The sequence below is a fragment of the Simochromis diagramma genome, unplaced genomic scaffold (genome assembly GCF_900408965.1).
Source record: "Simochromis diagramma unplaced genomic scaffold, fSimDia1.1 OVJJ01000421.1, whole genome shotgun sequence".
NCBI classification, from domain to species: domain Eukaryota; kingdom Metazoa; phylum Chordata; class Actinopteri; order Cichliformes; family Cichlidae; genus Simochromis; species Simochromis diagramma.
The window spans coordinates 9,447,872-9,473,611 of record NW_024387250.1 but is presented as its reverse complement, the minus strand read 5'-3'; the positions used below and the strand labels follow the sequence as shown (position 1 = coordinate 9,473,611).

Below are 25,740 nucleotides of genomic sequence, written 5' to 3'. Positions count from 1 at the left end.
GCTTTCACATACACACATACTACGCAAGCATGTCCAAGTGTCTAAGAGTGCCATGTCTAAAGAGTTCCAGCAGCTTGTTACAGAGGCTGTCAAAAAGCAACAGAGACCCACCGCAGAGGTGAGGATGTGTGTGAAATCCCATGAGCCTGTAGCACAGGTCAGGAGCATAACAACATCCAGCCTCTCTTTCCACGTGGAGATTTTTCTCCTCACACAGATACTCTCATACAACAGCTGAGGAATATAACAACAAAAATGACTTCCTTCATTCATTTAATGCATTCAGTAAGACTGCATATCCAAACAGTTTTGGCTTTTACAATTTTGTAACCATTAGTTTCTTAAAAGGACAAAATCGACTGTGTGGTCGCTATCTAGAACAACACCTTTATTTTCAGTACTTTCTAATCCTGTCTCTGTCAAAAGGATATTTTCACTAATTAGTGCCCTCTGAAACTTACAAATCAGTAAAAGAAATCACTCCTTTTTAAACTGGCTTTAGTTAAAGTTTGGGTGGTTTGATCACAAAAATGACGGGTCAGATAAGGGAAATATCATAATTTCTAGTGAAGTTCGTATTGAGGCAGTTTCCTTATTATTTCTGCATATTTGCACAATATAAAATGTAAAGCATCAAGAACATACTGTATGTAGCCTGTCTTTTTTGATTGACACCACCCACAGGTTCTCACTGGTTTCACAAGGAACAAGTAGCCCACGGATCTTCGTATCAGTCAGACTTTCTAAGCCATGTTTAACACTGAGTGATTGATTTTTCAACCAGCCCCAACTGGTCACTGCTGATGGCCACACCTCTGTGAACCTGGTTGTGTCAGAGGTTTCTTTCTGTTAAAAGGGAGTTTTTCCTTTCCACTGTCGCTAAAGTGCTTGCTCATACAGCATCATCTGATTTTTAGGGGTTTCCCAGGGGTTTTTGTTGGGTCTTTACTTTAATATATAAACCGTCTTGAGGCAGTTGTTGTTGTGATTTGACACTATATAAATAAGATTGAATTGAATATCCTGTTATAATGGCACTATGCAAAACCACTCACACAATTATTTCACTTCCTCACGTTGTTATTTTATCAGGATAAGCTCCTGTCAAACTGCAATCTGTTTATGGCTTGTGGTGCCAGTGTAAGCAGAACTCAGACACTGTTGTGCAGTAATCTGGATTTCGGCAAAAAAAACCCAACAACAACAAAAAAAACACCTCAATAAAAGCAGATCTCCTGGCTGCCCACAGTCATAAAGGAGAATAAACAAGGTTAGGGCAGAACAATTATGCTGAGCTGCTTCCTGGTGTTAGGAAACTGACAGGATTTCTTCAGTTGTACAGACACTCCTGGTTTTCTGTTATGCAGTCAGGAGTTTACACTGATAACATTAGCATTTACATTTTTCACTTGAAGAGCAAGATTTGCACTTAATGACTAAAATGCTTAGACTTCTGCTAATGTACAAACAATTATTCAATTAAAAACTCTCTTCCTTCTATGGGCTGGGCTACATGCTGGAAAATGTGCAATATAACTAGACTCAAGAGTGCTTTGCTCAGCTAGAACCTGATGTACTCTGGTGCTTTTTAGCTACGATCAGGAGTTTTAGGATAACAAAGCGGTCCTACGCATGGAAATGCTTGTCTGCTGCGCTGACACTTTGGTCCAGACTGAAACATATATCACCATTAAGTGGTTTGCCATTAAAGTTTCTATAAATGTCTTTGTCCAAATGGCTGCACAAAGACATTTTACAAATATTATATGATTTTTTTAAACACATAAAAATATAAAGACAATACACCCAAAGGTGAAATAATTTGATGGAAAACATTAAAAAAAACTTGAAGCACAGAGCTGTTAACTCTTCTTTTGATAGCACAGTTGTAGTTTTAGGGCAAAATGTTGCTTACTTTATCTTAGATATCTGTTAGTCAAAGAAAGCATGAAAACATTTATGCATACATGGTTTGGCATTATCTTACTGAAAAATGTGATGCTTTTCCTGCAAAATAGGTATTTGCTCCAAAATGTAAATGTACACAACATCTATAAATTGAAAAAGGGTCTATACAAAATTTTACATTGTCAGACCACTTGGCAGTATTTCACCTTTTTTCGATCTATCTTAAATGAGCCTGAGCTTAGAGAAAGGTTCTTTGTGTATTTCTCCTTACATGGTAGAGGTTGAACCTGCATTTATTAAACTAATGAAGTGTTTTCACAAACTGGGATTTTTAGAAGCTTCACTGAGCCCATGCATGCCCACGATATGATGTCCAGATATGTCTCCCAAAGTAAAATGTAGCACATGTAACCTAAATAACTGATACTATTGAAAGGGTCTGGTAATCCACTGCAATAAACTCTACATTCATTTTCATCCTTTTTAATTTATCTTATCTCCCCTGCACATTCATAATGTTTGCTACTCGGGTGCGAGGAATCTCTCACATGTGATAAGGAATGAATAGCTGGCCGCTTATGAGAGGGATATTTCTTGTCGTAAAAGATTTACAGTATAAACAGTGTTTCTTGTCACGTGCCTCCAATAAATTACAGAAACATTTGTGAAATCGAGCGTGTCCTTATCTGACTCACAGCTCCTGAGAAAAGGCACACAGCGCTGGCAGAGTGTCTGACACTCTCATAGTAAATAATGTGCATAATATTATTAAATCCAGAAACACATATTTGCTTTAAAAAACAGCTGGAGGGATCAACATGTCTGAGATACTCAAAAGATATTAGCAGCCTAGAAGCTGGGAGGCTTTGTCAGTCAGCAGTTTCATATATCTTAACAAACAAAGCACACAGAAGCAGTAGGAAATATTCACTGATGCTGAGGTCAATAAGAGGTAACTGCATTTTCTCTTGTCACTAAATCTAAATCCTTGTCAACAGATTTAAAGCACTTAAAGTAAATTTTTTTTTTTTGGGTGTGAGTATTGTGAGAAGTCTCCAGACTACAGCTCCAAGGTATCACAAGGTGAAGGTGGTGTGTCATGGTGAAGGAAAAACCATGCCCGATTAAAATCAGGTAGAGCAGAACCTGTGGAGGAGGACCTGTCCACAGGTACAGTTTCAGCAACAGTTCGAAGCTATTTAACAGATTAAAGATATGCCAGACTAAAAATCTGTGAACTTCAGAGTTGACTTGAGAGTATTGCTCATGGACTCCCAGCAAGTCTGTTTGTTGCCAAGGAAGCACTAAATGCTTCTTTTTGTCAGCAGTGAGTACCTGACAGATGGCCTTGCGCTGTTTCTCAACCCTAGCCACCATCTTCTGGCAGCAACCCCCTGCTCTCCAGCTTGTGATGGCTTTAGCTCATCCTGTGCCACCACAACATCCCTTTTCAGGAGGAACAAGGCCAGTTTCCACTGTTGTTCCATGCCAAAAAACAATTATATATAAATAAAAAATACAATTATATTGTTATTTTCTATTTAGCTTAGTACAGTTACTCAATTTAACAGGAAACATGCCATTTACTATCACAAAAACATTCTGTGTGATTTATTAGTGTCTGTTATGTCTGAATGTATTAAATTAAGTTTTTTACATCAAGCCTTGGCTTAATACTTTTCATGAACAACGGTGCTATTGAGCTTTGTTTGAAATTATAATTAATAGATGACTGTCTTTCTTAAAAACTAAGAAAGTAAATGCTTCCCCTATAATGTCGTTGGAAAATTGAGTGCTTATGTCAGAGTCCCTCTGATGTTTTACCATATCTGAGGTGGTGAAGAATAACAGACTTGTGCTTTGTATACAGCGAAAGTAACTTCATGTGTGGAAAAAAATGCTTCAGGTCCACTTTTAGAGATATATGGAGCACTCGTATTTAATTGTGCTGAATGGCACAATATCCTTGCAGAGGTGAGCGTATTCCCAAGTTATCTGATTACTACTTGGGTTACCAAAAGTCAGAGCCTTTTGTGGGTTGTATGACTCATACTGTAAATGTTGTTCACAATATCTCCAAGGAAACCATTGATCTCTATAGGTATGTAAGACCATTACATGTTTCCCATATGTGGTAGTGACTGTGAGCATCTCAGTGTGACTCATCAAGCTGAGATTTGGTCTACACATGCACAGTAGAGCAAACTATAGACCATAGTAACTACAGACTGCATAGTAGAGCTAACATTTTTTTTTGTCAATGCCAAAACATTTATAATTTTGGCATATGTTTGAGATGCTCCTTTCTTTAATTCTAATTTTAGGAAATGGAGCTGTGAATTGTTATTGTTAGGTGAAGCAATATCAAGTGTAAAATACTATATTTGTGTGACAATATTCTAGTCTTTATTCACAAGTTTACTGCACCATATACGATAGTTAAAATTCACAGAGCAGTTAGTTTTTGGACACTACTTACCATCATGTTCTCGTTATGTAATATCTCACAATCCCACTTTGTGGGACAGCACAATTTTTTTTTAATGATTTAGGAATTGTTCTCAAAATGAAACAGCCTCATGAGATTTAATTGAAGTTGTGGCTTTTAGTACATGGTTAATGTGTCTCTGCAGTGGTAGCAGTGATGTCTCACAGCAACAAGGTTTTGGGTTTGAACCTGCTGGCTTGCTGCTGCCTTTCTGTGTGGACTTTTCATGTTCTCCTTGTGCCTGTGTCAGGTCCCTGCAGGTACCCCCACTCCCAACACTCACGCACTTAGTCCAAACACATGTGTCTTAGGTTATCTTGTGATCCAAATTGTCTATAGGTTCAAATGTGTGTGTGTGTGGTTGTCTGTCTCTCTGTGCTTGTCCTGTGATAGACTGGCAGCCAGTCCAGACCCTTTCTCATCTCCAGTGAGAGCCCCCTACAGCCATGAATTTGGACAAGCGGTTAAGATAATTGATGAATACTGTATCTGTGTTTGAAGTTCTGAGTCGCTCTTGATGTCTGCCTTCTTGCCACAAGGCAGAAATCTGCAAACTATATGACAATGCAGTGCTGCCCAGCCAGTGATTGTTATCACAAAACTATTGGTTACTGCTGTCGGGCTGGCTGAATATGTATGCAGTTTGACTGTAGTGGCTCTGTTAAAATTGAAATGTGTGACAGCTTGAGTAATCTTGGTTTTCTTTGCCAGTGTCTCTTTTATTTTGAAGAAGAGGTTGTGTCTGGTTCTGCTTTGTTTGTCAGTATTTTATTTGCATTTTTGTGTGTGTGTTCAAGTTATTAAAGTTAAAAATCTAGGCACTTCTGGGGCCAGAGTGACCAAAATTCAAATTACAGCAGCTTTAACCTTCATTAAAAGTGCTTGTCAGTGTGACTCATCCTTGGTGGAAATAGTTTTTGGCCATATCACTACTATGCTAAAAATAGTAAGCTGAAATGGCCATATATTAGTCATCCAATCATTTAGATGGATTCTTGAACCCAACTTGGATTGCGCTGTCAAACCCTGCTGGGACAAATGCCTGAAAATGTCAGGGAACAAGTTGTGTTGCACCTCAGTAAACGAGTATTGATCTTGCTTTGTACCTGAAGCTATCACACCTACGTGCCCTGGAGTCAAACTTAAGACATGGAGCTTAATGTTGACTTGGAGAAAACAAGACAAATACAGTATAATGGCTTCTCTGTAATGGCAGCTGTTGGCAGAGTTTTAGCCCAACTATGTTGGAAAAGGATACTGTCGTCTGGCTCATACATTTTTCATTTGAAGAGGGGTGATTATATTTTTTTGAGAGGAAAACAAACATAAAAACCACTCTCACTTATTTTGCTCCCAGCAGAATGCAGATGTAAATTTGTGGTAAATAACTAATGCAATCGGAGGCAACAACAAAACATAATTGTTCCGTTCATAATTATGTTTGTTGTGTAAGACAATTGCCTGATATCAGACAGAATTATCATCTGAACATTGGTTTATTGTTGCACAGGAAAGCTGAGTATTAATAAACACACACACACACACACACACACACACACACACACACACACACACACACACACACATATATATATATATATATATATACACACACACACTGTACACATCTATGCTGTATAATTGACTGCATATACAATTAGATAACCATAAATTTCTCCTATTAGTGTCATTGAAGGATTTTGTACACTGTTGTGTCAGTGTGACGAGGGGCTTGCAGACCCATCAGTGCCAACACTGATTTATTGTGTAACTCTCAAAAAGAGACATGTGTATATATAATGACATAGAAATAGAAACAGAAATTTAGTCAATATATTGCTGTGATCGCCAAACAAACACATTTTGCACTGGTAAGTAAAGTTAAATGTTATTTGTTTTTCATTAGTAACACATTGCATACATGCCCAGTACAATTTAATTTGTAAAATGTTAAAAGTTTGCCAACTCTAGGAAAGTTTTTTTTTTCCCTCAAAGGCATTGTTGTTTTTGTATTTGGCTGCTTTTGCTTTTCATATAGCCTGCTGTAATTTATTACATTGCTAAATTTAATGTGTGAATCTGTGCATACTGCAAATTTCTATGCAAATATGGTGCACACGATGCCTTTCGGTGAAAATTATATGCTCTGCACTGTCACGTAAAGCGTATACGAGTGAAACATGACGGCATTCTATCCATGGATGAGCATGGATGAAGTGATGCGTGTCCACAGCAAAGACAGCAGGGAGCTTTCTGATAATAGTAGTAGCGGTGTTCGGCTCTCGGTGTCACAAATGGCTATGAGACGCTGTTGGCTACTGGGGTTCTTTAACAGCTCTGTGGGAGGTCTGAGATTCTGTGTAGGCACAGGTACAGCACTCGGCTTCAAATACCTTTCCCTGTGGGATGAATACTGTGTGCACGATTGTCACTTTAAACATTATACAACTGCTATATTCGTGCTTATATATTTGTGTACATAGTGTCTGTAGGCATGTGGATTTGGTGGTAAGGGGTAATATGTTTTTCCTTGTTGAAACATTGTTGTAAATGTCAGCAGAAGAACACTACTCCCATGGCTTTCACAATAAAAAGCAAGCGGGGGTAATGTGCGGCACTCTGTATAATCACAGCTGTGTACTGAGTATTGATTACTACACTTGTCAGGCAACAAAAAGCTGCAGTTTTCATATGTGCTATTTGATGTTTGTATCATCAGACACATGTGTAAACTGTGTGAATCCCTAGCTGTAAGTCCAAACTGATTTGCCAGTAATTTAAAAAGCATGCATCTGAACCCATTCACCCCAGCAGTTGTGCGTTATTGCTCAGCGAAACTCGAAGAGAACAGAACATGCTGGTTTAGAAATTGGAGGTCTTCATCTCGTTATCCAATTATCAGTAACTGCTTTGACAAAAACAGCAGGATCTTTCATTTAATGTTTGCCCTTTTATTGCAAAGTCATCTTGAATTGAACTAAAAACAGTGCATATTCACATATTCTTTGTGACTACGGCGGTATTAGCTCTTCTGGTGCTCTTTTCTCCATGTTTCACCATTAGGTTTTGTCTGTTGATAGCTTTATCTGTCTAGGATCTATCTTTTCTTTCTTAGAGGGCTTTTGAAAGACCAGATCAATGCTGATGTCTAATTAGCGAGCAGGAAAAAAAATCGCTGCTCAGACAGGGAAAAAGTGCCAGAATATCTCCTAAAGTTCATTCCTCCTGCTTTATTCAAACCCCTACTTGTTATAACTTTTACCAGACTTTGACTCAATAAATATAAAATTGCCATTATCACAAAACGGTTTCCCTTTGTAGACTAGCGACATATATGAGTGTTAAATTTTGAATGTAACCACTGTGCTAACTCCATTTATGGTCTGTAAGCAGAAAACCATCAGGTACAAGGGTCTAATGTGATGTAGTGTTTAGTTTTAACACAGTCCTTATAGACTAGGCAACAACGTGAAAATGCATTACCTGTGTTTAAGTTAAATATATCTGCAATTTTATTGGGTCTCATAAGAAACAGCTCTGATTGCACTCTTACTATCATTGTTGACCATCTACCTATATTAATTCAGCATCAAGGTATAATTTGATATGTATTGCTTGTAGCGTTTAAAGTGTACACAAAGATTGTGCGCAAATAAAATTAAGGGTGACTGTTTTAAAGGAAACATCCAAACATCTTTGCCTATCCAAACACCCAGTTTTGTAGAATGGGTTTGTAGCCTCACCTAGTGGATATGAATAGGAATATCAGCTACCTTCTCAAATTTTATTCTTTCTGCCACTCTTTTCTTTTACACTTGTCTATTTTCCCTTTTGTCCCCCTTTCCCCTCTTCTCTATGTCCCTTCCTACCTCCCTTTACTATCTTTCTCTTTAGAATATGCCAGAACATAACAATGAGCTCCAACAGCACAGATCCTGGTCTTTTCCTGACTGCCAGCACTCTACCACCATTGGCTGCAGCCTACTCACAGTCCAATGCACCCTATCAAGGAGGAACTGGAGGAACGCCCGTGGTTTATCATGCTATGGATGATAATTCCTCTTCTATCAGCAAGCTCTTAAACTCCACATTAGAACCCCAAAATGGGACTGCAACAGCAGCCCCTGATCCCTTGGGTGGCCACGCTGTGTGGCAGGTTGTCCTCATTGTCTTATTGACTGGCATGCTGTCACTGGTCACGGTCATTGGGAACATCCTGGTAGTAGTATCCTTCAAGGTTAATCGCCAACTAAAGACAGTCAACAACTATTTCCTGTTGAGCTTAGCTGTGGCTGACCTCATCATAGGGGTCATCTCCATGAACCTCTACACAGCTTATCTTGTGATGGGCTACTGGGCCATGGGCAACTGGGCATGCGACCTGTGGCTGGCTATAGACTACGTGGCAAGCAATGCATCTGTTATGAACCTACTGGTCATCAGCTTTGACCGCTACTTTTCAATTACTAGGCCTTTGACCTACCGAGCCAAACGGACCACAAGGCGAGCTGGGATCATGATAGGCTTAGCCTGGTTTGTTTCTCTTGTCCTGTGGGCTCCGGCCATCCTGCTATGGCAGTTTCTTGAGGGTAAAAGGACAGTGCCCTCAGGGGAATGCTACATTCAGTTCCTTTCACAGCCTATTATAACCTTCTGCACAGCCATGGCGGCATTCTATCTACCTGTGACAATAATGAGTGTTCTCTACTGGCGCATTTACAAGGAGACCCAGAATCGTTCAAAAGAGCTAGCTGGGTTGCAGGGCTCGGGTGGAATAGGAGCAAGAGGTGTAAACGGTGGGGGCGAAAGAGCCCGTTTTGTCCATCAGACAGGAAGTTCTAGAAGCTGCAGCAGCTATGAGTTGACCAGGCTCTCTAGGAGAAAGAGCACATGTCGGGAACTGGTAGGCCGCTTCCACTGCTGGCCCGGTGTTCGCTCTTGGAGACCTGGTAGTATGCGACAGGGAGATGGTGATCCAGATCAGAGTAGCAGTGACAGCTGGAACAACAATGATGCTGCAGTCTCTTTGGACCAGTCTGGGTCTTCAGAAGATGAGGACTGTGGAGGTAGAGATATGATTCCACAAAGTCACGCTATTTTCTCCATTGTTCTTAGCCTTCCTGGCATAAAAGCTGCTGTTAACTCCCAGCTAACCTCATGTGAGGATCTGGATGGAGCCTCAGAGGAGGATCCCCTTAGAGCAGCGGAGTATAATCGAGACAGTCTTTCATCAGTAGCTCCAAACACAATAGCCACTGTTACTCCGGAAGGGCAAAACAGCTCAGAAAATAGCTACCACCAACGCTTCTGCTCACGCAAGATTCAATCATTGTCTTCCATCCAGGCTACTTCTAACCATAGGTCTCTGGATGGTACCCCAGTAACCACTACCACTGCCTCTGACAGTACTACTACCAGCACAACCACCAAGTCCCCCTCAGGTCCAATGTCCTTCAAGGAGGCAGCTCTGGCAAAGCGTTTCGCTGCCCGAGCCCGGACTCAGATCACCAAAAGGAAGCGGATGTCCTTGGTAAAAGAGAAGAAAGCAGCTCAAACTCTCAGTGCCATCCTCTTTGCATTCATCATCACATGGACACCTTACAACATCATGGTGCTCATCAATGCTTTCTGTAAAACTTGCATCCCAGAAACTCTGTGGGCAGTAGGTTACTGGCTATGCTACGTCAACAGCACAGTCAACCCCATGTGTTACGCCCTGTGCAACAAGACTTTTCGTACAACATTTAAGATGATACTGTTGTGCCGCTGGGACCAGAAAAAAAGGAGGAAGCAGCAGTTTCAGCAAAGGCATTCTTCAGTGGTCTTTCACAGGAGAATTCCCAGGGAGTCTACGTAAAGGACGGAAAGTTAAGATTGCTTGTAACAGAAATCAAAAATGCAACACAGAAAGAAAAGAAAGGAACATCCATTTAATTGTTTCTGTGGAGTTTCTTTATCTAGAGATCTTTAATGTTTTATTCTGCTATGTCAAACACAGCAACCTGATGTGGTGGTTTTGCAGTATGTCTTTGTGTTGGTGCATCCATTAAGCAAAGCCGTATATGTGTGTGAAGGTTTGCGTAAGGTGAGGTTCAGACATGAAGGTTGTGACTGTCCTTGAAGAACTTTTTATCATTTCATGCAAGTACAGCAGCAAGAAAGTGAAGTGAGTGGACAATACTCGAAAAGGGCTTAAAAAATAAAATTGCAGGAGAAATACTGAAGTGCAATTGATGCAAATAGAGAGGATGTTGTCACAGAGTTGGGGATTACACTTTTCTGATCATTTCTCTCTGTGGGTAGTTTGCTCTGTAACATTCAGAGTGGTTTTGCATTTTAAATAAAACTATATATATATATATATTAAAAAATGTTCACAGGCTTCTACATTTTATTAATTTGCCCAGCCATCTTTTTGACTGGTATGCAGTTTTATTAAAGGTTCGGCACATTGCGTTTCTACATGTGCTCCTTTGTCAGTGTCTTTAATGAAATATAAAAAGTTCTTAAATTTTGTCCATACAGTCGACAGAAAACTGTTATTTTTGTGATTTTGGTTTTTGGTTTTCTAGAGATTTTGAGCCAGTCTGAAAATGACGAACTGAGTTGTGAATATTTTGTGTGGCACCACAGTCAGTGAACTGCTGTTGTGTTCAATGTGATTGTTGTGGTTTGTATGGTGGAGATAATAAGTACAATGGTTGTGTTTTATGTACTTGCAATTTTCTGTCAAGTAATGATTATACAGTAATTATATTCCGTTTGTGTACATTTGGATATTTCTGAATATGATACACAAAGATTGCACACACACAGACACACTCACACACAAATATGTCCATTTGTTTAAAAAAGTGTGTTTTGATCTTACGTTATCTTTTGAATTTCCACAAAATTTCACATCTAACAACTCTTTTGTAAAAGGATGGCAATCTTTGATATAGTGGAACAATGGCGACCTCTAGTGGTGTACAAAAAGATCTGTTGCTCAGGCTGTTAACAGTTTAACTTCCACACTGCAGTATCAAAATCTGAAATATATATATACATATATATATATATATATATATATATATATATATATATATTCAATCTAAAAAAAAAATTTCTAAATTTTAAATGAAAACAGGTGACAAATTCAAGAAAAACTACACTGAGGTGTTTAGATTCACTTGTACTTTAGAGGGAAGGTTCAATGCAGAGCAGTATAAAGTTGTTCTGAATACAAATAATCATCATAAAATAATTTTAATATGGTAAAAAGAAATGTGCTACAACAACTAGCATACAAATTAATGGCTAGATCATATTATATTGGAAATGATGACATGACTTTGGCTTATTTGCTGTATGCAAAGAAATGTTTAAAAAAAATCCTGTACCTGCCATCGGTGAATATTTCATTTGTTTTCAGCACAATGCTATAATACAGAAAGCTACTTTTGGCTGCTCCCTTATTCACAAGGGGGTCACCACAAGGGGTGGCTCTTTGTATTTGATCTGGTAGATTTTTATGCTGAATGCCCTTCCTGATGCAGCCCCTGAGGAATTTGTATCTTCTCCCAGAAACAAACTGGGGATCTTTTGCTTATTAGTGTAAACCACTACAGTGTGGAGCCACGGTACAGGGTCAGAATACATTCTTTATCGATAAATGAGGGATTTTTTGTACTGTATTGGGAATGTAAACTGCCAACATTGTGAACACAACAGTTTGTTACATTTTAAGTATGCCAATCATACTCATATTTTAAGCCAATAAAAAAAAACAAAAAAAAACTTTTGTCTATAATTACTTTATTTGTTTTGATTTTTTGTCTTTTTGCCACTGTGTAATTTAGGGTGTTTCACCTTTGTTACATAGAATAGTTTCACTTAAAATGAATCATTTGTTGAGTGTTGCTCTGCCTCACGTTCATATTTAACACATTTTCAATAATGCAGTTTCTTAACATCCAACCAGATCAGTTTAAAGCAATATATAATGTGGGTTGCATGAATTTATCCATAATATTCTGTAATCAGAGCTAAAAAAAAAAAAAAAAATACAGTTACAATATAATTGGTGCTATAATACTACAATCACTAGCCACTACATTAGGGACATCTGCTTGGTAATGCAAAGATCAAGTCAGCCAACTCTGTGCATTTAAAGATGTTAAAGATGACCCGCTAAAGCTCAAACTGAGCAACAGAATGGGGAAGAAAGGTAACTAAAGGGACTTCATGGTTGTTGGTGCCAGATTGGTGGGTTTGAGTATTTGATCCAGATCCAGGTTTGATCCAGGGATTTTCACACACAAGCATCTGTTGGAGTTGGAGGTGAATGGTCCAAAAAAAAAAAATGATGACATCCAGTGACCAGCAGTTCTCTAAGTGACAATAACGTATTTTTGTCAGAGGTAAGAGAAGAATGCCCAGAATACTTATAGCTGACAGGAATGCAACAGAAACTCAATTCACCTCTCATTAGAACCAAGGTATCCAGAAAAGAATATCTGAATGCACATCAAACTCAAAAGACAACTCCTCTCAACTAAGAACAGGAAACTGATGCTACAATTTGTAAGACCTCACCAAAATTAGCCAAAATAGAATATTGTAAGAATGTCACCTGGTCTGATGAACCTCGATTGCAGTTGCAACATTTGGATGACCTGGTCAGATTTTGGATTAGCCCTGCCTGTTATCAGCAGTTCAGGCTGGTGTTGGGGATCTTTTCTTGGCCCCTTAGATCATTGTTTAAATGCTACAAACTACCTGACTTTTGCTGCTGACTATGTCCATCTTTTTATGGCCACTCAATTTCAGACTGGCTTCTTGAAGATGACAATGACTTCACTGTACTCAAATACCCTGCACAGTCACAAGATGTGATTCCAAGATGTGAGCACCTTTGGGATTTGGTGGAACAGTACAGTTCATATCATAGACAAGAAATCTGCAGGAACTGTGCAATGCTGTCATGTCATGCCAACCTGGTAGTTGAAAATATCCAGTTTATTTTTTCCTTTTTAACCAACAAAATTTCCACAAGTTGTAGAGCACTGCCTTACCAATGAACAGTCATTTTGTTGTATTTTTCCCAACAAACGTTGCTACAACCTGTATGCTATCATGTCTAAGTATTTGAACATTTTGTTTTTATATGGCCACTGTCATTTGTTTAGGTTGATTAGGTTTATTCCTTGCTATTTTAAACTTCAGATGACCTTAAATAAAATGTTTTGTAGCATTCCTCAATACTTAAAAATGTCCAGAAAACTGAATAAAACAGCTACTCTCAATGAGGAAGTGGATGGCATAACCCTCGGCTGCCTGTTTAGTGCAGGAAGGGACTTAAACGACAAGCAAGATGGAATGTGAGTACCTCCCTGGATATGTAGTCAAGCTAAAGTGGCACTGCTCAGAAAAGTTTGGTTACTAATCCCAACAAGTATGACCAAAAGTGAAAGTTCAAAGAAGCAGACAGGGTTTAGAGAGTCTGTGAAAATTCCTGGTATTACTCTTGAACCCTGCAAAAAGTTTGTTGCATAGAATGAAGAAATACTGTTATATAACTTTTTTTTTTTTTTGCTCCAACTTGTAAGTAAAACTGCATCAAATCAATAATTTCTTTTCTTTTTTAGAAGTAACATTTTGACAGCTGTACATCCCTACAGATATGGCACTGAGTTAACTTTTGTACGAACTATCTGGCACATTTTTGGCTTTCTGTGGATCTGATGCAAAAGTGGAATATGCGTGTTCTTTTATCTTTTGAGGCAGAATTATACGCAGTGATTTTGAGAGTTTTATTCCTCTACCAACCCTAGAAAATGTATTTATATTATTCTGTATTTAGCTCTAATCTTCCAGTTTTTTAAAACTCAATTATAATATTAATTATTTGTTATCATAGGAAACATGTTGTCTCAGTTAGGATTGAGGTCATTGACCTGTCTGGTAACAGCTTATGTAGGGAGAAAACAGCTGAAGCTCATTTGCTAAATGAGGGCATGGACTTAAAAGTGGCACCACAGTGCATCAGCCAAGACTAACAGCTACTGATTGACTCAACTGAATGTGTGTGTTTTTGTTCTAATTTGCCATTAAAATTGAGTCTTGTATTGCTGTCTGAAATGAAGTTGAGATTAGCATTGAGTGTCTAACTTCAGATTTATTTTAATATAATAGTGTTATTTAACTGTTACATAGCTGTGTGTGTTCCCATCATGAGTCCTGATGAAGTTAGTAAGGAGAGTCTCCACAGAGCTAATGAGAGATGGCCACAGTGACTAGACATGTGATGAGGAAATTACAGACTTCATGTGACCCATGGCTAAGGAGCGGCTCATAGAAGAAGACAAACACCCATTTGTGTTGTTTTCTTCAGTCAGTACTAAACCACCGAGGAGAATCCACCAGTCAGGCAAGTATGACATCTTTCATATTTGAAAATCTTTATAAAAGAAGTCATAGCATTTACCTTGTTTTTTCATTTTACACTGTTTCATTTTGCCTAAACGGAATGTTGTAAGTTGAAACCTTGTTCTAATTTTTATCTTTTATGGTTAGAAAAGTGATCTTTATAATTGGTGCTAGAAGGATAAATGTTAAATTTACTACACATAGAGGTTAATCAGTCTTCCGGCATGTGTCGATACAAGCTAATGAACAAACAAGAAGAATCCATTTGGAAATAAAAATGTGGACACAATAACTTGCTTGTAACTGCACAGGCAATATTTCTCACCAGTCAATCATAAGCTTGTAAGTTGTGGACAAACCACCATATACCTACACTTTGACTTAATCCATAATAAGTGTCTGATTTTAATTTATTTTCTTGATCGGTAGATGTGGGATTTTTTTTTAGCCATACACTGCCAAAAAGTGACAAAAAAACCCAACACCAATGCATTCAGTTAAACAGTAAATATTTGGATTTGAGAAACCTACAATCATAATCTTTTCACCAGATATTCTCCAACATGTTTTAGATAATTTCCCATAACTCGGCAGCCACATTAAACTGACTCTTTGATTAACTACTTCCACTGGCATGCGCAGTATGACATGAGTATTTAGCTGTTTGTTATACAGTATATCTGTGTGTGGGGAAAATTGGAGATCTCGAATGACCTGTCTGATCTACAATACTGTGCAAAAGTCTTGAGAGCCCACATTTCTCTATGTTTTGCTTGGAAGATGATAAATTCACGCAGCAATTAAAAGTTGATAAGTCAAAAACCAGAGACTGTACAATTCTAACAAGCTTGAAAATGAATATTTGGTATGATTTTTATTCTTCAATGAAGTCTGAGCTTTCTTAGGCAAGCCTTCTTTTAATTGATCCAAGTTAGGTGTGTTTGAAGGATTGATAAGTTGTTGTAAAGTGGCTTAACAGAGTAAAAACACATTCATCTTAAAATGGTCAGGTAAAATTACTGGACTGAAAACAAGTGAAAAAGCAACCAATACCCTATGAAAGACCTCCAGAAAGCCTTAAGAACTGTTGCTCAAGAACACTTTGAAAAATTCTAAGAGAGTCTGATTCATTGAAAGAAAAATCAAAAGAAATGAGTTGTGGTTCAAGACTTTTGCACAGTATTGTAGCTGTATGTCCATGACGGTTCTCAGTCATCCAGATCATGGTAATCTAAGGAGCCTGGAAAGAAAAAAAGACTAGGCTTCTTTACATTTCTTGAAGATGACAAATCTGGGACTCCACTGATTGGTCTTAGAACTGAAGAAGCTCCTCAGACGAGAGGTGAAACATCTTCAAGAAACTTAACGAATTCTAGTTGCTTTTTTCCCCCCAAGCTCCTTAGATTATCATAGCTGTACCTTGAAATAGAAATTAGAGAAAATAATTGAGGTGATTATATACAAAATTGTAAGCATTTCATGGAAACAATAGACTTAAGTTGTATCTGTTCAACTTGGATGTTCACTGCCCTTTGATTTGTTCAGTCAAAATGACCCAGTGATGCTTCAATCATGTTGAGGTTCAGGATCTAGGGAGGTCAGTCCATGACTAGTAATAGTCCACTGTTTTGTTTTGTTTTTTTTTATGTTTACTTGTTTTGTTGTTGTTGTTGTTTTAATCTAGGCAGGCCTTTACTGCATTGGTGGTGTGTTTGGCATAATTTTCATGCTGAAAAATTAAGCTGTTGCCATTCAGGCATTATGACTCATCTCAGAGCATATTGCCTCCCTTTTGCTATTTTTAAGCTAAGCATAAATATACAGTAAATCAGTGTGAACTTGTTCTTCTCCCTTTACTTCAGCCTTTGTAGACAGGCGTTCTCTTGGATGAAACCAAAGCGAGCAGGATGCAAACCATAAAGACGGTGGAGACCCAAGTCCCCTTTCTAAAAGAGAGTTTCTTCACTACCACGTTCAAAGGCCGGCGGAAGAGCAGTGTTACCAATATCCTCCGTAAACAGCAACACTCTCTTCTTAATCAACAGCAGTGTATTTTAGAGCATCAGCCACACAGTCCTAAGCTCTTTCATTCTCCTCCAGTTGAAAATGGACCGGGGCAGCAAACCCCCCAGCATCACCGACTTGCTCGCTCAACCAGCAGCCCGTTATGCAAGGCAGCTGAGAATGCAGAAGCAGATGGGGATAGAAAGGAGGAGCAAAAAGAGAGAAAGGCTCAGAATGTGAGAGAGGCTGAGCTGGAAAGGGGGGGAGAGGGAGCAGTGAGTGGTAGTGAGCCCGTGGCTGTCACTGCCAGTCTCCTCCTCCTTTCATCATCAGCCTCAGCAGTGCTGGGGGAGCCAGCATCATCCTCACAGCTGCCGTTAACTGTGGTGGGCAGACAGCAGGGATTAGCTGGCTCTGAAAGGGCTCTGACCAACAGAGGACCGGCGGCAGCAGTAGCTCATGAGGAAGCCGAGCATGCCCAATCTCGACCCCAGCATCATGGCCTATTAGCCAAAGGTGTTCGTCTACTCAGGAACATGGGGAACCAGGAAGCAAAGCAGAAGAAAGGAGGAGCCAGCGGTGGACCAACAGGGGATGTTTCTTGTGATGGTGAGGCAGAGGAGCGAGAAGTGGACAAAAAATCCAAAAAGTCCTACAATAAAACAAATAAAGGAGCAGGAGAACATGGTGGTAAGAAGAAATCAAAGTCTGAGTCAAAGGGTTCTGTGTTTTCTGGAATGAAGATCAGGAAGAGTTTATCCAAGGTGAAAGGGTTGTCTAAGGATGATATGTTGGAAGATGGGAGATCAGCACATGTTGGCAAAGCAGGGGTTGAGTCTGGTGCAGAGAAAAGCCTGTCAGCTGATGAGATGGGCATGCTGTCAGATGTTGAGGGGGATCTAACCCATTTAACTGCAGACAGCCACCAATCTATGGGCGATGAGACTGGCCGGAAGACAAGTTCAGGGTCAGATGCTGAACTCTACAGTTTTCACTCAGCGACTGAAAGTGAAGACCTGCTCTCTGATATCCAGCAGGCCATGAGAGACCAAGGTGTTGCCAGTGAAATTGTTACCAGGCACTTATCTGAAGTGTCTGGTAACAATATGTCAACTTTGGAGGGGAGCAAAGTTCCTGAGACTGGAATATCTCACCAACTATTTAATCTGGATGAAGACTGTTTCTCCCCACCTCTTGTTAGTGAAAGTGTACCTCAAGAACTGAATGATAAGTGTAAGAGACTGGAGAATGAAAGGAGTGACATATCTATATCAAGAATTTCATCTGGTCCAGGGTCTCTGAGTGAGAGTGGTCCTTCATCTTCTGCTCCAGACACAGAGAGAAGCAGTGGCAGCCTTTTTCCAAAAACTAACAGCACTTATAGCTTTCAAGACACTACAGCCACCACCACTTCATATGAAAGTGCTGAGGAGCCCCAGGATGAACTGGAACTGTTTTTGACTCCACATCAGGGTCAAGGTAGTCAGGCTGTACTTGGCAAAAACACATCATGTGACCATTTAGATTCCATAATGGTAGGGACAGGGCCAACTGGTACTCAAAAAAGTGCAAGCAGCATGGACCTGTCTGTTGAGAGGGAGGATGAAGAAAGTGGTGGGCGGGACTTTCTGTCTCTAGAAAGGAGAAAAAATAGTCTGTCTATTAGCCACCTGATAATAGACAGTCCCCCTGTTTTTCAGCCTAGACGAAGATCATCCAACTCCCCCTCCACTGTCAAATTCTACCCACCTGTCCACCCTTCCTATATTAAGACCACCACCAGGCAGCTCACCTCTCCAGTTGGCTCCCCCATTACCAGCCCTCACGTGCCTCGGAAAACAGATCCCATCAGTGGATCACTGGAATCCAACAAGGTCCAAGGGTTTAGGAGACGCAAGCAGAGGTCCTGCTCCATAGCTGGGCCGCACAGTGTGTCTGCAGACTGGTCGTCTGAGGTTGATGAGCTTAGTGGAAGACATGATGATGGGGCCAAATTTCCAGATCAGGAGACCACAGAGAAGAGTTACACAGGTGGGACTTACTGGACGCTGGGCTCTAGGAGAGCACACTATGGAAAGCAGACGTCTGCTGCTCCAGTACCCTACCTGGATGTCTTCTCTGGTGAGTGATATATTAAACAACTGAAGTGAGCAATCAAAACAGGTTTCAAAAAACTTTAAAAGAAGGTAAAGAGAGAATAATAACCTTCCTCCCAAAACATAGGTGCCAATTTAGTGTAGCTGTCTTCTCTTTTAAATGCCCCATAATCTATTAGCCTCACTGCACTCATTCTGAATGGCATTTCTCAGAGAGACCTGTGTGAAAGTGAGCTACAAGACAATTTGATTAATGTCAGTTTTTTTTTTGTTTGCATCTACAATCGAAATCAGTGCCACAAAGGGATGAACTACATGTTTTGCAATACAAAGAAAAAGTAAAGAAAAACATAGAGAAAAACACAGAATATCAATAGCTTGACTTTTTAATTATATTCGTTTTGTGATTATTCTGCTATCACATTGGCACCAAAGTATCAGGAAGACAATAATGAAGCATTTCATTTAAATATTTTAGTTATTTCATAATTTATTCCTACTGAAGAAGTCTTAATGGATTGGATGTCACTCCTATTTGTTTGGCTCATACCCTATTGGAGATTAGGCCATTACACAACCAATGATTATAGTAATTGCCTAGTAAGTTTAATTACTTACAAATTGCACTTTATATAAGTAAGTACACTAGAAATACTAAGGTTATTATTTTAAAATACAATACTTAATGAAAACCATAATAAAACCATGGGGTGTCTTTGAGATGCGTTGTCTCACTCTAATAAAACAATGCCACTCTGTCCTCCTTACTATTGTGGAGCCTTTCAAGAGCTTAGCTGTTGTCTCCTGTCTTTGCCTGTGCTCGTAAATCAGAGGACCGAATGACAATGCTGCCACCCACCCACGGCTATGTCATCCTCTGATTCCACTGGCTTAGATAAGAAGCACACGCATACACAAACACAGTGGATGTTAAACTCATGTGACAGTTTTTCTGCAAGACAAAAATAAGTCATGATGTTAAATCAATTTCTGTTTGCGTCAGGTGAACTCGCTCCAAACAACAGAGGTACATAATGATCTGAATCCATATAAAATGAACATTTTTGTGCCTGTGTGGCACTTCATATTTGTGAGACGTATTTTGTCCCGTGTATGCTCACAAAGACTCAGTCTCTAACTAGTTTACCATTGCATGTGATGCCAATCAGTGCAGTGAGGTTTACAGGTCACATGTACCCTTAAGGAGTGGAAGCAATGAGAACAAAGATGGGAAACCATAGAAAACTCCAGCTTAATGTTTGAACAAGTGACGACAAATTCCCACTGACGGATAAAAACAAATCTACAGGAGCATGAGTCATGTCATGGCTTTTAATTGATTTGACACTGTCCCCTGTATCACATGGTTAAAAGAAATCCTCCTGTTTTAGAATTGGTCTTCCTGCTGTAGCTGTGTGTTGTTTTGGGCTCAACAGTCCTCTGCTGTCACATTGTTGATATCCCCCACCACCCTTCAAACTCCATATAATTCCTGACATTAATTTCATTTTCAAGAAAATATGTCATTCCTTATGAAGTATAGAGATTTTGATACATTACTACATTTCTCACAGGTCAAACTTATTTTACAAACATGCGGACAGCCTACTTTATTTTCTGTATTTTATTCAGGAAGTAGAATTTATACATTTTGTGACCATGCTGTCGGCTTTAGCCCACCTTTTAGATTTTTTTTTTTTTTTTTCAAGCTATTCCAAAACTTTTCTTTTTCTGCAATTTGATAGTTCTTTGCACTTCACAATCAGCACCACCGCTCTTTTCACCCACGTGTAAATGGTGTGAATAGAGTTTACAAGTGTAGGTGTTTAATTATCACATCCTAAAATGAAAAATGTCTTTTACATTCTTTGGTCAGACTGACATGAGGTGTCTAACTACACAATTTTTTCTCAACTTACCAAATATATATCTAAAAATAAATTTTAAAAATGTGTCTGTTCAAATTCATCTGAGCATCCTCCTCTAGTCTTGAAAATGGAGTTCTGTATCCTCCTGTTTTGTTCTTGCAGTGTCTGTCTTTTCTTTTCTCAGGTCGCGCTCTTTTGGACAGGCTGTGTATGCATCAAGGAGATGGGTCCTCCGAAGAGGATGTGAAAGAACTGTGTCAACGAATGCTTGTCCAGGGTCTCCTGCACCCCTTCAGCAACGGGCGTGCAGAGCTCCTTGGTGACAGTACTGTGTCACCAGTTTTTAATGTAAGAGCTTTCTCTTCACTTACACTTAGTACTTATTCTAAAAACTGACCACATATTCAGGGGTAGGTTCATTTTTAAACAAATATATAGTTTAGCTTTAAAACACTTTACACTTTAAAATGCTCGATCCACATTAGAATAGCTCTAAAATAATTAGACTTAGGGTTTTTGTGGGGATGGAAATAACCCCTCAAAGCTGGGCAGCTGTGTTTCATATTTCTAACTTTTCTACTTTCATAACAAACCACTGTCTAAAGATGGTATAACATGGGCTGGGATGCATATAAAAAGCATGTGTTAATGAGATAAATCACTGAGTTACTCTTATGTGCAGTAGAGAGAATGAATGCAGAGTGTGTGTTTCTGTATTTATTGTCTGACTATGATTCATCTGAGAGATTTCATTACCTGAAGAGCAGTGGTGTATGTAGAGAGGGTGACTATGCGGAAGTTGATTTCATGAATCTTTTATTTTCCACTCCAGTAAAGCTTTGCTCAGACCTAATTGCACATGCACATGCCTGCAGATTTTATCACAGCTACTGCTGGAGCCATTTCTGTCATGACTCCTTGCAGCTCCTTGCATGCAAATTAAGCTGTAAAATACGTGTAACTTGATGTACAATTTAAACTGCAACATATTTATCAACACAACAGCTCTTTGAAAATATAGGCCTGTTCAGTGTCTTTATGTTGCTACAAAATGACAATCATAAAATAAGTCATCAAGTCATCCACTGATAAACACTCTGATGACTTAAAAAGAAAAAGATTTTTTTAAACCTCGCTAACTGTGCAGCTTCATGGATATCACATTGAGTTGTTCAGCATAATGTATACAGACATTTATGCCTCAGTCTTATGTCATGGCAGGGAATGAACTCAACTAGCTTTGCTGAGCCTCTAGTGACGCCATGAGGTTGGCTCTTTCAGTGACATTTCCCAACAACCAGTGGATGGATTGCTGTTAAATTTTCTACATATATTCACCCGAGAAGATTAATTTTAATGGTGTTAATTCTCCTGACTATTGCTATCCAGGTTTTTCACTTCCAGTGTAACATCTTATCATCTATGACATAGCTAGACCATTTTTAATTGTAATTTTTTTAAATTTATATAAAAAATAATTTAGTTTGATTTAATAATTTTCAAAATTTATATTTTCAGCTCAAAGCACTGCTGTATGAGCGCATAATAACAAAGCAAATATAGTTGATGTAAATTCTTGGTCTTTTTTTATCTGTCTAAAAACAAACAGTCGGGTCAGATCAGCTTTGGATTTTGCGCATTGGAACATCTCCTGCTGATGCACATGTGTGGACATATGTTGTATTTACTCATACGCACATAAAGGTTCAGTAGACATCCACACAGACAAAAGCAAGATTACTCGCCTGACAGTGCAAGCTCTTAAGCTGATTTATTAACATAAATGCAAATCTCTGGAATACAAACCGTCATCTGTTTGCATGCTGCATGGTCAAAGTAGGCCACAAACAAACAGACCTTTTCTTTTTTTTCTTTTTAATCTTCAAACAATTCACTGTTGCATCAGTATGTTAAAGACACTTGTGGACACATACAAAAGGACAGCATGAGACATCCACGCTAAGGCTTTTCCTTGCATAGCTGGATTATTATTCCCTCTGACATTCATTCAGTCCCACAAATGTACATAAATGTGCGCACACATACATTTGTGCTTGTGTAGACCATCTGCTGACCGTGTTATGTAACAACTCCACGTGCCTTGGGCTCAGGCTGCTCTTCCTGAGCAAAAAGCTCACCATGTCAGGATTGGACAGAATTGTCCCTGCTCTGCATACTTCTTCAGTCTGAGGCTTGGCCTGGAGTCATGTATTATTCAGCCTGACCATGAATAACCTTTGTTGTTGTCATTCAGAGTGCAGATTTCATTTTTTAGGGCTTTCTATCTTAAAGCTAATCTCCTTTTGAAATTAAATCATCAGTCTGTCTTTGCTGTTCTGGAACCTTTTCACTTAAGCCCCTTAATATATCAGACCATTATGCTCTTTCCCTTTTAAAGTTGTTCTTCATCTTGAAATCAGTTATTTACTGCACCGACTTTTCTTTCTTTCTACACCTCTCTTTCCTTTTACTTCTTTCTTTCATCTCCTGTTTGCCCTCCACCGTTCTACCTAAATATGGCATTGCATCCAATTTGGTGGAGACAGCAAATGTATCACTTTCGTGTTTCTTGTTCAGCATATGCCCTGAATTATATACTCCAATCAGCCTCATTCATCACAAAAATGGGGCTTGATAATAATGAGTGTCTAAGAACTCTGAACATATGCTGTCCTTTGTGCTTGGCAAAACATTGCTTAGTTGATAAATTTCTGTTGCCGTTGCAAGAGTTTACATCGATCTCGCTCTGCAGGTCAGGTTACCACAGTGACCAGCTAATGCTGACATACAATATTAATATACTGCAGTATAGGGGCACTTCTGAAAAGAACTGCCATTTATGCTCTCATAAGATTGGCAAAAAAAAAGTAGAGTGCGATCTATCTGTTCATAGCCTTGCTATTTCACTTATACTAGTATGAAAAATAGAGTTGTGGTAGGTTTTGTAATGATACATACTTGGAATGAGAAAATGGAAAGCACCTGAATGCTCTAAAATATCAAACTTTTAAAAAAAGAAAAGGAAAAAGTGGAATAATTTGTACAACTCCATGTTTGCAAGGCAGAAAGCAAGCACTTGACTCATATTTACCCTCACATTGTTGAGTACCTTTAATCTGAGCCTCTTTAAGAGTTGTTTTAGGGTAGCCATCATTGTGTTGGGTGTTGACTGAAGAGTCATTGAAATAAATACTGTTAAATAATATAAATACAAATGTATTTAATTTCAGTAGCCTCCAGCTGCTCTTTGTCTAAAGTGATTAAATATATTTATGGAGCATGCCTTGTTGTACATTTAGAGGATTAAGCATTTTCACCATGACCAGAAACCATATTGGAACAGTAAGAGAGTCAATTGTAGCTTAGCGTTTTTATTTGCCATGGAGACTGACAAACTACCGGCAGCTGTGACTAGACTGAGAGCTTTTTTGACATTTAACAGGAATATTAAGAAACGTGTTTCTTAGATGTTCAACAGTAGTGCTTTTAATACTTCTGTGTTTACTGACCTTTTATCTTTTGACTTACTGACCTTGTGTCTGATATTATAAACTTTCTGGTTTTATAACTTGTGTTCAGGAAGAGCAGCTGTACACCTGGGCATCTATAGGCTTGCCAGTGTCTCCTTACCTTTGGGAACTCTATGGGGGGGCAACCACAGGCAGGGTACAGAGCTTGAGATCCTCTTTCCATCAATCATCAGCCAAAACACCAGGTGCTCCACACGTTCAGGTTGGTTAAGTCTTCTCTTTAGTGTTAAATATCTGACAACTGTTTTTCATCCTGCCTGCACAGAAAGGAAAGTGTATGCTCTGAAAACATAAACGTAACATCTTTATTAGATTAAATTCAAATGTCTCCTCTTTACAAAGTCAAAGTGTGTTTCTTGCTGACTGATATATTCACTGCATATGCGTGTGTCTGAAAGGTAACATTTACCCAATATAGCCTTTTTAAAAATTGCCATTGTAATATCATTCATGATTATAAACCAAACGCACACAAAAGACTTGAAAATGGTAAAAATCTACAATCTAAGCTTGATTATAATATTTTGCTGTTCCTTCTTGAATTTCTATTTTCTGTATTTAACACCTTTGGTACAAAAAAATCTATACAGGATGTGTTAAACTGCTTTAAAAATGAACAATGGAAAAATTGAATTTTAGTGTGCAAAACAGCAAAGAAATGAATACCGAGGGATAGAAACCCATTTAGTCTATGCAGGAGTGACAAACATGGAAAGATATAATTACTGAACTTTGTATCTGATACATATATATTTGACCTGTATTTTAAATCTGTAACATTATTACCCACATGAATTTAGCTGTGAGTTTTTCCTTGGCCACCAGAGGTCAGGCTTGTGTTGAAAGTACTGTGAAACAATCACACGAATCCTCCCCGTTTCCTAGAAAAGTAAAAAAAAATAAAAATAAATAGAGGACCATACTCTCTAAATATTCTCCTCGCAATTCAACAAGGCGACTACAACTGGAGAATGTGTACTAGCAGACAAAACCCTCCTCATGTGAAGCCTACTGAGACTCACTGTCTCTGGGGTCAAATCTCTGGTATCCCCTCATCCCTATTCTAACCAATGTGGAGCCAGAGGTCTGACAGAGTCTAGACATGATGGACTTGGTTGACCCTTCTTAACCTCATAATTCTGTCACTAAGCTGCCTGAGTTGTGACACTTTTTTTCTCACTGTTTATGTAATTGAATGATAATGTGCCTAAGATTTAATAATATATTAATAATATATTATATTTATGCAATTTATTTATGTATGTGTTTATTTGGTTCACTGACAGACAGAATGCAGCAAGTTGAAGTCAGGTCAGTCATCCTCTGAGGATGAAAGCAGTCTCATCCCACTGCTGGAGAGGACCATTGATGACCTGCGGATTAAGATAGCTGTGTTGCAAGGCCAGCAGGCCTCCCTGGCAAAGGGCATCAGGGAT

The 25,740-nt window shown here is 38.9% G+C and overlaps 2 protein-coding genes across 3 annotated transcripts in view; both read left to right on the top strand.

The window, feature by feature from the left end:
- The window catches only part of chrm3a (cholinergic receptor, muscarinic 3a), an 81,131-nt gene extending 68,976 nt beyond the window's left edge, over positions 1-12,155 (top strand). For both annotated transcript variants that reach the window (XM_040001074.1, XM_040001073.1), the window contains one exon: positions 8,291-12,155. In XM_040001074.1, coding sequence (XP_039857008.1) covers positions 8,310-10,253 — 1,944 coding nt within the window. In that variant the 5' untranslated portion in view covers positions 8,291-8,309 and the 3' untranslated portion in view covers positions 10,254-12,155. The remainder of the gene's footprint in view (positions 1-8,290) is intronic.
- A 101-nt stretch (positions 12,156-12,256) lies between these two features.
- On the top strand, positions 12,257-25,725 carry LOC120714721 (formin-2-like). Its single transcript, XM_040001072.1, has 5 exons — positions 12,257-14,807; positions 16,669-18,931; positions 20,959-21,122; positions 24,354-24,506; positions 25,595-25,725. Exons 2-5 carry the CDS (start codon positions 16,714-16,716, stop codon positions 25,607-25,609), a joined length of 2,550 nt encoding a protein of 849 aa, XP_039857006.1. The 5' UTR covers positions 12,257-14,807; positions 16,669-16,713; the 3' UTR covers positions 25,610-25,725.
- Positions 25,726-25,740: the final 15 nt, after the last annotated feature.

Bases quoted from the DNA above. Each gene is read 5' to 3' on its own strand.
- LOC120714721 (XM_040001072.1), top strand. From the start codon at position 16,714: ATGCAAACCATAAAGACGGTGGAGACCCAAGTCCCCTTTCTAAAAGAG. The intron at 18,932-20,958 runs GTGAGTGATATA...TTCTTTTCTCAG, and splicing joins CTACCTGGATGTCTTCTCTG to GTCGCGCTCTTTTGGACAGG. The intron at 21,123-24,353 runs GTAAGAGCTTTC...ACTTGTGTTCAG, and splicing joins CTGTGTCACCAGTTTTTAAT to GAAGAGCAGCTGTACACCTG.